At 33.5% G+C, this 13441-nt stretch overlaps 1 protein-coding gene across 1 annotated transcript in view; it reads left to right on the forward strand.

The window, feature by feature from the left end:
• The first annotated feature begins 12237 nt into the window (after positions 1 to 12237).
• The window catches only part of alg13 (ALG13 UDP-N-acetylglucosaminyltransferase subunit), a 28188-nt gene continuing 26984 nt past the window's right edge, over positions 12238 to 13441 (forward strand). The window contains exons 1-4 of the mRNA XM_073825175.1: positions 12238 to 12357; positions 12547 to 12630; positions 12728 to 12778; positions 12980 to 13026. Of these exons, the coding sequence (XP_073681276.1) occupies positions 12238 to 12357; positions 12547 to 12630; positions 12728 to 12778; positions 12980 to 13026 (302 nt within the window). The remainder of the gene's footprint in view (positions 12358 to 12546; positions 12631 to 12727; positions 12779 to 12979; positions 13027 to 13441) is intronic.

The following is a 13441-nucleotide window of genomic DNA, read 5'->3' on the forward strand; positions in this document are numbered from 1 at the left end:
TATCGTCAGACTAATTAAGATTTAGTGAGGTGCAGTGGAGATTAATAACCTAGAACAAGCCAGTAAAAAACCTTTCTGTGCTTTCGAGACAGTCAGCAGCACCGGCCCTTTGAAGTGCCTCTTTTTTTACACACGGTTTTAACAAGACTCAGTAGGAAACTGTTCAGAGTTGAACTTTTTTCCTTTTTCTTTGAAGTAAGGTAGAAGTGAGCTCTGTCTGGCTGGCCGTAGAGGGGCTTCTGGGTAGAGGAGGATGTGTGCCACTGTTTACACTTCCTGAATACTCACTCGCTGTAAACAAAAGCAGAAATAATGACCAAAACAATCACAAACCGTCACCATGGAAAGAAGAATAGAAGACTCAACGACCTCAACGCCACAGTGTGCACGTGACAGCAGAAAGCGGAAAGAACACATCAATCTAATGCGACTCATCATGCTTTTAAGTGAATGAGTTAATAGTATTTCCTAAAAAAAAAAAAAAAAGCAATCTCTCGCACACCATGAAGAAAGTTAAGGAAGGAATGTGACAGCAACAAATGAGCACAGACGTTAATTTTGCTCCCAAACCCTTTAACATCAGCAAAGGTCATTCATTAATAATGGGGCAGCACTGGAGCTTTGGGGGCACATGCCTGTCCCGGCACCAGCGACGCATTAGACCACGGCTCAGCGCCTTGCTCCTTTGTCATTGCCGCTAATTATCCAGCGCGCCTGTGTGCCGTCTGCGCAACCTTTGCGTTCAGAAGTGCTCATTTATAGTGATACACAGCCACTGTGATGATCTCACAGATATTAAGAGTCGCACAATAAATTCTCATGATAAAATGCATGCAAACTGTTTATGCATGCAAACTGACTTTGCATTTGGGGTCACGATCTAGGAAGTTTGCAAAAAAAGCTCACATTAAAAAATAAATAAATAAACTGCCATCAGAAATAAAATGGAAAAATAATCTACCCATAATATATAATTGCTCAGAACCATTGTGCTCATGCAGATTACAAAGGTTTGACTCTATTCTCATCTTAAATTTATTATTGACTTAAAAAATCAACAGGGTATCTAAACTGTTAAAAAATATTAATACTGAAAGCAAATGATGTTTGTTCTCACACATGCTTTTTTTTTACCTGAGGCAGCCAAATATCATACTAAAATACTTCTAGAGCATTTTCTGCACCATGCTCTTGCAGCAACACCACTTTTCTAGAGTGCAAAACAGAGCACAATCAGTGTAATCTGCTTCCCAAGTGAATGACACTTTTGAGTCAGTTCTTTTTAGTGAATGAAAATGGCCGATCAAATCAAGAAAAGTGGATGTTACTGTTATTAGAAGCCACAACATATCAGTTTAATGGTTAAAAGTGCAAGGTAAGATGCCAGTAACTAAATGTAAAACTAAAAGTCAAATTATAAAATTTTTATCAAACTGAACTGAAAATATCATGCACATTATTTGTAGCCTAATAAATGTAATTTGTCATCTCTGCACACATTAGGCATAGCCTACCACATAAAATTAAGTGTGAATATAGGCATATTTTGCATAATTTTTATGCAAATATTGTTCAAATGCATTACTTTACAATAAACTACAGTTTTATTTTTCTTGATTCCCTTATGTCCCTTGAAATTAAAAGTGCATTTACAAATACAAATGTGTCTCAAAAAAAAATTATGGCCTTGGTTGTTTCATATGATATATAGCCTTATATTATTCATATGAGGTATTGCTACAGACACAAAGAGTTTTGTCAGCAGTATTTCATAAATATTAATAATTGTTACCACATTATGTTTCTTTAGTATTGTTGTTTAATATCAAGGCCAGTTATTGGATTGCACTTATACCGCCACTATAGAAAGACTACAAAAATTTACTTAAAAAAAAGGTCACACAGACTTACCTTATACAAGGAATTTCACTACTGACAGACTCATTAATCAATAATGGAACTGTTAGAAAACAGAATGGTTAAAACCCAGGTCCTGGATAGTTTTTCCACTCTGAAAAATGCTGGGTTATTTTTTTTTTAACGCAAATGCAGCTTGTTGGGTCATTTTATTGGGTTATTTTTTACCCAGGTGCTGAGTAGTTTTTCTGTAACTAAGCTACTGGATCATGTTTAATGCTGGGTTATTTTTTTCTACCCAACTGCTGGGTTGATCGGATCCGGTCTCTGATGAAACAACCCAGCTGCTGAGTTAGACAGTCAGAGCCATGATTTTTTGCGTCCTCTACAGGAGAGCATGGTTCTCAGCGTCAGCTGTGCACTTCCTCAGAGAAATCAAGGTTTGTATACATTTCATTTCATTTATAAAGTCTTTACTGTGTAAATTATATTATTTCATGCAATGCAACATACAAGGACGATAAATCAATCAGCTGCCTCAGCAGTGTTCATTTTCACATGATGGAAAAGCATTTTGCCTTCCATGCAGTAAACCGATTTTGTTTGAATACGGAAGTTCATTTAACTGTAAAAATGTGTTCTCTAATCTCAGTACAGTTTGTTTATGGGCAGGTTATGGAGTTGAGGCGGCAGTCTGAGGTTTATAGTTCCTCCGTTGAACAGCAGCCCATCACCTTCGGCGACACACCGGCACAAGTAATTTGCATTATTTTGGTGCATGTGATGTGAAATGCTACCTTTAAATGTTAAATTTTTTATTTCTAAAATGCTTGTTAAACAAGTTTAAATGTTTGTAATATTGCTATATTCACACAAATAAATTCAATTCACCTTATATTTTGTGTTCTTGCTCAATAATAAATATTTATATATTGATTATTGCTGTTGCCTCTCTAATTCTGAGTGTAATTTTTAATTCCCAGTCCATTTTAAGATAGCAATACATTAATTTTTTTAACAATTATTGACTTAAATAAAACAACCCAGAATGTTGGGTAAAAACATTTAACCTAACCAGCTTGGTCAAAATATGTTGTGTTCTGTCCAATATTTACCCAGCGCTGGGTTGCCAAATAACCCAAGTTGGGTTGTTTTTAACCCAGCATTTTTTTATATAGTGTATGATCTGAATATGTAGCATGCAGTAATAGCCTAACACAAACTCCAGCACAGAACTCATTTTACAGCCTGTGAAAAAGGGTCTTGATACATACTCGGCCCCTTATGAAATATTAATCCCCGGCTCTTCCAAATAAAGAGTTTTATATCTGCTTGTTTATTTTTCCATTCACTTTCTCCTTTCACTCTCAAAATCATTTGTAATACCCACAGTCTCTCTACTTCAGTCCATTACAGTAAATTGGTGAACCTGGCAATCGTAAAGGCGAAAGTGGCCATGAGATCTGTTAAAAAATTCACTAGCCAGCGCGACAAAAGTGTCTGTTCAGCAAAGAGTTGGGGACAGGATAAAAGCCGTATAAACACGTGTCAGAGCAGCACTCAGAGGAGGGACCGGATAAATCCCAACGCCAATGATGAATTTGCTTTAAATAACTTATTTTCACAGTGGCAAAGTGACCTGCATCCCTAAATGGAGAAACACAAAAGCAATATCGCAAGGAAGGAAAAAAAAAGTAATGGATAAAGTGAATACAAGTGAGAGAAAGAGTATGAAACAACATTTTTTGCAAAATATGTACTGTAAATGAAAATCTAAGCCAAATAAGAACATACTACCCTGTATAACATAACATTATGAGTATGCTGCAAATAACTGACAACTGTTAACATCTGTAATCATATTAGGATTAGTCATTGTTCTGTCCTCTATAGTGCAACATTTATATCATATGTATATAAGTACAATATACATTATATGAGAGATAACAGATTCAATTATTATTTTAGTAATATTTATTACATTTACTGGTCACAAAGTAGAAGTAAATCATCTAAAGAATAAAAAATCATTAAAAATGCATGTTATTGTTTATTTAGTACTGACATGAATAAGATATAGAAGACATCATTGAGTGTTTGAACCTTCTGTAATAGTTGCATATGAGTCTCTCAGTTGTCTCTCAGTTTCAAAACACAAAAATGCTGGAAAAATCAAAGAATTTGTGGGACCTGAAGGATTTTTCTAAAGAACAGCGGGCAGTTTAACTGTTCAGGACAAACAAGGGACTCATGAACAACTATCACTTAAAAAAAAAAACAAAAAAAAAAAAACACAGCTGTGGATCGTTTAGGTAACAACACAGTATTAAAGGAACACTCCACTTTTTTTGGAAATAGGCTCATTCTCCAACTCCCCCCCGAGTTAATAAGTTGATTTTTACCGTTTAGAAATCCATTCAGCTGTTCTCATGTTCTGGCGATATCACTTTTAGCATAGCTTAGCATAGATCATTGAATCCTATTAGACCAATAGCATCGCGTTCAAAAATGACTAACAAGTTTCCATATTTGTTGTATTTAAAACTTGACTCTTCTGTAGTTATATTGTGTACTAAGACCGGTGGAAATGCAAAGCTGCAGAGTTTCTAGGCTGATAAGATTAGGAACTACACTTCCATTCCAGCGTAATAGTCAAGGAAGTTTGCTGCCGTAATATGGCCGAAGCAGGCGGAGTATTATCAGAAATGAGTTCCCAGCTAGTTTAGCATTTGCACATGTGCTGCGTGGTATTACTGCTCCTGCTTCGGCCATATTACGGCAGCAAACTTCTTTGACTATTACGCCGGAATGGGAGTGTAGTTCCTAATCTTATCAGCCTAGAAAATTGAAGCTTTGCATTTCCACCGGTCTTGGTACACGATATAACTACAGAAGAGTCAAGTTTTAAATAGGACAAATATCGAAACTCGTTGGTCATTTTTGAACGCAATGCTATTGGTCTTATAGGATTCAATGATCTATGCTAAGGTATGCTAAAACTGATATTGCCAGAACAGGAGAACGGCTGAATGGATTTCAAAACGGTAAAACTCAACTTATTAACTCGGGGGTGGGGGGGGGGGGGGGGGGGGGGGTTTGGAGAATGAGCCTATTTCCAAAAAAAGTGGACTGTTCCTTTAAGAATCAAGGGGGTGTAAATTTTTGAACAGAGTCATTTTTATAAATTAATTTTCTTTCGTGGACTATATGTAAACATCTTTTATGTGAAATATCTTATTCAGGTCAGTACTAAATAAACAATAACATGCATTTTGTTTGATCCCTCTTATTTTGGTCAAATTAACATTTTTAATGATTTATTGAATTTGTGAAATTAACTGTACTTTTGTATTTGCTAGGCCATAACTGTTAATAATATTTTGTGATTCAATTGAGGTATTGAAAAAATAAATATCTAGTCATATTATGAATATATCAGTAGAAGGAATGTCAAAAGAGCCCTTAAAGCCCTTTTGAGGACTCATATGGCCCCTTTAAAAAACAGAAAACACTAACACAGTATGTGTCTCACAATTATAACAGTACAAATAAAAAAAAATAATAATAATAATTTATAAATCAGGAGACCTTCAGGGGCACTTAAAGATGGCAAAGGATATGATATACATTATATTTGTTTCCACAGATTATTCCACCTTCCTCCTATCCCATGCAGAGACAGACAGACCGTAGCAATGTCAGGGCAGAAATGGACTGTTTGACCGATGGGTATGTACAGTGATTCTGAGAGTTTCATTTGGCCCCCACTGTCCATCGTCTGGTTCAGAAGCTTTTTTTTCTCTTCCTCGCGTTCACTTGGTGCGGCTCCAGCAAACGCCGAGGTGTTTCGATATCACAGGCATAAGGCAGATTTGGAGCGTGTAAGCACAATGTGCTGCGAATCAAATTACGCTGGTGCTGTGCTACACGTTCTGTGGTCAGATTAGCATGGTGTTTGCAGAAGCCGGTGGATGTCACAAAAGCTGTCTGTCATTACAGTGAAAGCAAATCAGCAAAGTGTCATTAAAAGCAATCCCATGAGCACCTAATGGGGGGAAAAGATACATGCGTAGTTTCTAGAGCACAAATGCAATTTAACAGCATGTCAAGGTGACCAAGCATGCACTCGGTAGGGATTTTATTGCTGTAAGTGAGGCAACTTAGATAAAGAGGAGCACTAAACAAAGATGGGCGGCAATGTCAAGCGCTCAATGGTGCCGTAGGGAAACTAGCTTAACTGCTTTTTAGAAAATTTGCATGTTTTACTAAATACCCATTGATAAATATGTTTAAAACTCCCTCAGAGAAAATTTGCAATGTTTTACAGAATAAATAACAAAAGAATAGCTCACCACCAGGGGTTTAAAACCATAAAACTCGCAAAAGCAAACATTGTTATAATGGAGGAAAGCTGTAATGTCTGTGGCCTAATTTTGATCTCAATAAAACAATCATTCTCCAATTCACTGCTTCTAAAAGCAATGAAAGTTTGTGATGCAACACAATAAGACTGAGGTAAAACTAAATTGGTTAAGTTCATATTCACACTACCAGTCAAAGTTTTCTGCTCACCAAGCATTTATTTGATCCAAAGTACAGCAAAAACTGTCACATTTTTTATTATTTTTTACTATTTAAAATAACTGTTTTCTATTTGAATATATTTTAAATTGTAATTTATTCCTGTGGTCAAAGCTACATTTTCAGCATCATTACTCCAATCTTTAATGTCACATGATCCTTCAGAAATCATTTTAATATGCTGATTTGCTGTTCAAGAAACATTTCTTTTTCTTCTTTTTTTTCTATGATAAATAGAAAGACCCAAAGATCAGTATTTATCTGATTCGTTGATCATGATCATTTATTATATTTTTTGAGAAAGAAATTATAGAAATGAATACTTGTATGCAGCAAGGATGCTTTAAATTGATTAAAAGTGATGATAAAGACATTTATAATGTTACAAATGATTTCTATTTCAAATAAATGCTGTTCTTCTGAACTTTCTATTCATCAAAGAAACAATTAATGTTTCTAATATTCTGAAAAAAAATCAGAATATTAGAATGATTTATGAAGGATCATATGTCTGTGACTAGCTTTGAAATCACATACATACACATATACATACAATTACATATTTAAATATATGTTTATTAAATATATTAAAATAGAAAACAGTTTTAAATAGTAAAAATATTTCAGTTTTTGCTGTACTTTGGATTAAAAAAACATTACCAGTCAAAAGTTTTTAGTGTATTTTGCATATATGATCATTTCCATATTATGGCATTTTCAAGAAAATTTTAAGTAAAAATTAATCAAATAATTTTATCATACATTGTATACATGTGAATTTACAATTTTTTTGGTATAGTACTTTTCAAAATCTCTAAGTTAAAATAAAAAAGTGTTTATTTATGAATTAATACTTTACGAAATACTACATTTTTAATTATAACACATGATATTTTACAACCTTGGCTAATCTTGCTTTGTTAAATAATTTTTTTATAACAATATACAATGTATGAATGTAACAATGACTATATTTTTGCCCAGTTTGTTATTGCAAAACTCTAACTGATCAGCAACCACTATTCTGAATATTATGTCTATGGTGGTTACAGACCATACCCATTTATTTGATGTCGAAGCTTAAAGCATTACAGTAATACTGAAAATGGCATTATATGCTGATCACTTAAAGAACCATTTTACCTTTCGTGGTCCATCACATCCTCTACTGGATCTCAGCTGGAGAGCGCGGGACGGGCCAGCCCGATCTCATCATCAGAGAGCAGCACACAACCTGCCAATAAAGACAAGATGACATGAAAAAGTGGAAAGGAGATGCACTTTGTAATGGACAACACCGAGATATGAAAGACTACGTGTGAGCCAAGCGTTCTTCCCTGGATCAATTTACATATTTTTACAGTGGCTTTTTAAAAAAACTTGAATAGTTTATTTAAATAAAGGGGAGCTTTTAATGTCCACCTCTGACAAACGGCATTCAATAAAAGGAGCATACGCCCGTGTGGGGCGAGATGGGCTGCTGCCAAATATTTTTGAAATGGCTTGTGCCGGAGCAATCTGAAGATTAAAAACATCTCTTGAATTACAATGACACATCACAAAATAAAATTAATGCAGTATTTTCATTATAAGGATTGAGTTCCGGAGTGTTTGACCATCCATTAGTTGAAGGGGGAAGGGACGACACCAGATACTACAATGATTCTGGTGTCAAAGGCCTTTTAGGCAAATATGCAGTATCTCACTTCATGGCCTTAGCGAAAGAGGAGAATCCAGAGCACTACCAGCAAAACTAAATCAGCTATACTGCTAAACAACATTATTATTCATTCTTATTAATAGCAAAATAATATTTCTTACATAAATGTTTTATTAAGTACACTGGAATAAAAATTGGTGTAGAAACCATTTCACTCAAAAACTGCTAGTAAACTTTAAAACAATTACAAAGAAATACCAAGCAACACACTGAATTCAATGTGAAACTGTTAGATTAAAAAAAATAAAAATGAAAGATTTTCTTGTAAAGCATACTTCAAAAAATATTTTGTACAACATACATTGGGGAGTCCGGGTCAATTCCATTTTCATACTATTGAACATTTGCATTATTATTAATGATAAACGACTTGCTAAATTGCTTATGTTTTTTTTTTTTAAATACACTTTTTTTTTGCCTACAGTTCTATTAGAAAACATACAATCCCTGCCAAATGTGTGTCCAACATTTTAGTGTTGTTTGTGAGCTGTTGTCTATAAACAGTTTAACAATGATTAATGTTAGTTTTGGTTTATCTAATGAACCATTTAAAACAGGAAACACAAGAGAAAGCTATTTAACCTAGGTTACATGACCATTTCAGATTTTCTTAAGATTGGGATGTTTTTTAAGAATTAAAAAAATGATTAGACATTGATTAATGTAGTATTATATCAAGTAATATCATAATCTGTAATCAAGTAGGCCTACTGAGACAGCAAGACAATGCAGTACAGTAACTGCAAACGTAGCCTTATTAAATCAAGTGATTTTGACAAACATTTAAACAAATGATCCTGTCATGCTTTATATCACGTTATGTTTTTGATGTATAAAGGTATCATAATACAGCTAGATGCGAGGCTGCAGAAGTAATATTAACAAAACCTATGTGCATACTCTGAATACATTTTTAACGTAACGGAGATCTCGTCTCACATCGCGAGCTTTGGCGTCACCGTGTGGATACTCTGAAGAGCAGCACTTTAAAATGAAGTCAAAGCAGTCGTTTAGTGCAATTTAACAGTGCATTTAAGTGTGAAATTCAATACATTACTTTGTTGGCACCGATATTTATAGGGGCGATTTTGATCAACTTCAAACAAGGAAAAAATCAAATAAGAGAGAGAGGACAAAATGACAGAGATTAAGTTAAAAACAAACGAAAAAATCTTCAGAATTATTGAAACTAACGGTTTGTCTTTATGCTCAAAATAGATGTCCTGTTGTAATACTAACTAACTAATAAGAAAAGCATAAATATTAAATAAAATGTAAGTAAAAGTGATCATTCATAAATCAAAATATGGAGATGCCAATTCCTTTTTAAATATAGTTAATAATAATAAAATGCAATATTAATGTGTGGCAAGGTACAAAAATACCTTGCATTTTTAGTCTTTTTTAGCATAAATGACCAGTTTTTACAGTGTAATTGTAAGTCATTGCTATAACAAACAAAATTAAAAAGTAAGTTTGTTAGTAGAAAAGTTCACTACTAGTCAAAAGTTGTTGAAAAGTAAGATTTTTAATGTTTTTTTTTTATTTTATTTTATTTAAGTCTCTTCTGCTCACCAAGCCTGCATTTATTTGATCCAAAGTACAGCAAACATTTTGAAATATTAATACTATTTAAAATAACTGTTTTCAATTTGAATTTATTTTAAAATGTCATTTATTCTTGGTATCAAAGATACATTTTCAGAATCATTACGCCAGTCTTCAGTGTCACATTATCCTTCATAAATGATTCTAATATGCTGATTTGCTGTTCAAGAAACATTTTTTTTAATTATTATTATTATCATCAAGATTTAAAACAGGGTACATTTTTTTAGGATTCCTTGACGGAAAAAAGCTTTTGTAACATACACTATAGCATCCAATAGCTTGGAGTCAGTATAATTTATTTTCTTTTTGTTTTCGGAAGAAATTAATCATTTTATTTAGCAAGGATGCTTTAAATTGATCAAAAATGATGATGAAGACATTTATAATGTTGCAAAAGATTTCTATTTCAGATATTTTCAGACTTTCTATTCATCAAAGAAACATTCTACTCAGTTGTTTTCAACATAATAATAATAATAATAATAATAATAATAATAATAATAATAATAATAAATGTTTTTTGAGCAGCAAATCAGAATATTAGAATGATTTCTGAAGGATCATGTGACTGGAGTAATGATTCTAAAAATTCAGCTTTGAAATCACATGAATAAATTACATTTTAAAATACATTTAAATAGAAAACAGTTATTTTACATAGTAAAAGTATTTTAAAAATGTACTGCTGTATTTCGGATCAAATAAATGCATGCTTGGTAAGCAGAAGAGACTTTTATAAATCTTAAAAATCTGACTGGTAGTGTACTTTAGTCCAAAATGTTGTTCAGTTTAGTTCGTTTTTGTTAGCAAGATATTTCAAAAGTTAAAAACTTGAATCACATGTAATGCACACCTGTCTAGATCCATTCTGTTAACATTGTAATCACATTACACACCTTTAAACACAACTAGTAAGTAATTAAATAAAAGTTTGTCAAAACAAAGCCTGACCAGAGAGGTTAAGTAGCCTAGTAGTTATAAAAGCTCCAAGTTTGAAGATTGTAAGGCCCATTGTAGGCAATCTATAGCCTAGCTTGCTAGGGTTGTTTTGGCTGGTTGCTAAGCAGTTGCTAGGGTGTTCTGTGTGGACATAAGTTCGATCAGGTGGAAAAGATAACATAGCAAGATAGCAAGTTAGCAATCATAGGCTGGGTTGAAAATATCGATTTCTCGATTTTGATCGATTGTCATTTTGATGAATTAATTACGATTCTTAAATCCCAAGAATCGGTTTGCTGTTTTCATTTGATAAACAAAACTTAATTAAATAGCATTTTATTTGTGCAGCGCCTGCCATTCAATAAATCGCGTTTGATCTTTGTGCTGTTACTTTTGTAAAGTAAATAGCGTTTTGGTGTTTTTAATGTAGCGTGCCAGACGAGTAGCCTACAAGAGGTCGAAATTGATAGGAATAAACACCAGAAAGAACACTGAAAGAAATGGTAGCCTTCACCTTACTAAAATGTATGTAGTCTAACGTTACATGTCTCGTGTAAAAGTGTTTCCACCGCGGAAAGTCATTAAAACAGCTTGTAAACAGTAGCCTACGTCACGCAACGTCACATTTACCTCAGGAAATACTTTCATTTAGAAGTCCATGAAGTTGGGTCTTTTGCAACATTACAAATTCATTATATTTTTACTTAACCTGTTCTTTAATATTTAATGAAGGCCTATGTTAAAATAAATCCGTCATGAAAACAACTTCCACTGTTTGAACGTTATTTCCACAACAAACTGGAATAGAAAAGTGGTTATTAGGAAGTTATCATAATATATTTTTATTATAGGCCTAGGCTATAATACGTTTTTATTTAGAAAACTCATGGTCAAGATGAATATTTGTTTACAAATCGCTTTAGTATAACAATAACGTAGGCTACCAACTGACAGGAATTGTTGAACTTTAGAGAAATGATATTTCCTTGAAAAAAAAATGACATGTACAGTACTGTTTTTAACTGATATTGCACTTATTACAAGTAGCATTTTTAGTCTCAGAATCATAACTGATAAGGAACGGAATTGAATTAAATCGAATTAAAATCTTTGGAACTGAAACTGACCAGCAGAGCTCCTACCTGTAACCTACAATAAAATGCTGAGAGAGCGACATCAAACTCCAAAATTAACTTAATGAATCGTGTTTATCAGGGTCTAGAAAAGGTTAACAAACACTCCTTGCGTAATAAATATACTTTAACTAGGTACATAAACTAAAACTTCTTTAATAGTGTTGTTATAGAAAACATCACTCCTGAATGTGGATTAGGGTTAGGGTACCAATAGTTTTGAAATCTAAAGTCGCGCCAAAAGAAAGTGCTGCGCATCAATCAGGGTTGATTTGCAGCACCTGTATCATTCTCAAGCCCGAAAGGAAACTTTCGACCTTCACAGTTTTTCCGCTTGTCTTTGGAAAGCCGTGAAGTTCTGAATGTGTATTGTTTTTTATTTATTATTTCTTGAAGATGCAGAAAGCCTTGAAGAAGTATTTTGTAAACATGGACGAGTATCTGGCCAGCATCGGGCTTTACCGAAAAATGATGGCTAGAGACGCGTCCTGTCTGTTTCGAGCTGTTTCTGAGCAGGTACGTTTAAAAAATATATATATTTACTTCAAAATACTCTCAAACTGTACATTTGTCTGTCACATTCAGAAGTTGTTCTTGAAAGTGGCGCATGCTATGCATTAAGAAGACGACATATTTACCTCTCCAGTGAAGCACCTGTTGTTTTGACTATATGCTGCTAAACTGATGTTTTCATTTTGTTATAAGCTTTATTACTCCCAGAATTACCATCAAAGAATAAGGAAAGAGTGTGTCAACTTCATTAAGGCAAACAGATGCAACTTTGAGCCTGTAAGTTTCAGACTACATCAACAAAAACATTTATACAAACTATCACTAAGTTTAAACATCATAACATGTTGTGTTATGGTGTTATTATGTCTTTCAGTTTGTTCAAGGATCTTTTGAGAAGTATTTGGAACGTTTGGAAGATCCCCAGGTTTGTATTCAAGGTCTTTTATCTTCCTGCTGTCACAAATATTAACAATTCATATGTTTTATGTTTGTATCTTAATGATTAGACAATTCAATGCACCTAAAAATTGGTTATCAGACACGTAAATGATGTGATATTGGTTAAAATCTACAAGAGCCGTTTAAGAATTCATATTAATGTATTTTTACATCCTACATTCAATAGGAAACCACAGGTCAAGTGGAAATAAAAGCACTGTCTTTACTGTACAGGTATGCTTTGCTTCTCTCACCCTCTTTTTTTTTAATCCAGAGCCTTTTTGTGAAACAAAAGGCATGTTAAAGGAATAGTTCAAAATTTAGTATCAAAATGACAAAAATGAGACTCCTGTGCCTCATCCCAAGTCCTGTGATAGTTTTATGTGATAAACAGACCAAAAACCTTTATCTAAAATGGACTTTGAATAAAGTTGCAATTGAAACTTGGAAGTTTGCTCAAGTTTTTGAGGACTGCTTTTACCAGAGATGTACTTTTTGGTCCTTGACAGTCTCAGTCCTCATACACTTTTATTCTATTGAAAAGAGCAGCCAGTACATTCTTAAAATTAACTTTTGTGTCCCATGAAGGAAAAGCAATCAAATGGTCTTAAAATAAAATGGGGTGAACTATTCATTAATCTGTTGCAGT

This window comes from Garra rufa, chromosome 19 (assembly GCF_049309525.1).
Source record: "Garra rufa chromosome 19, GarRuf1.0, whole genome shotgun sequence".
In the NCBI taxonomy this organism is placed as follows: domain Eukaryota; kingdom Metazoa; phylum Chordata; class Actinopteri; order Cypriniformes; family Cyprinidae; genus Garra; species Garra rufa.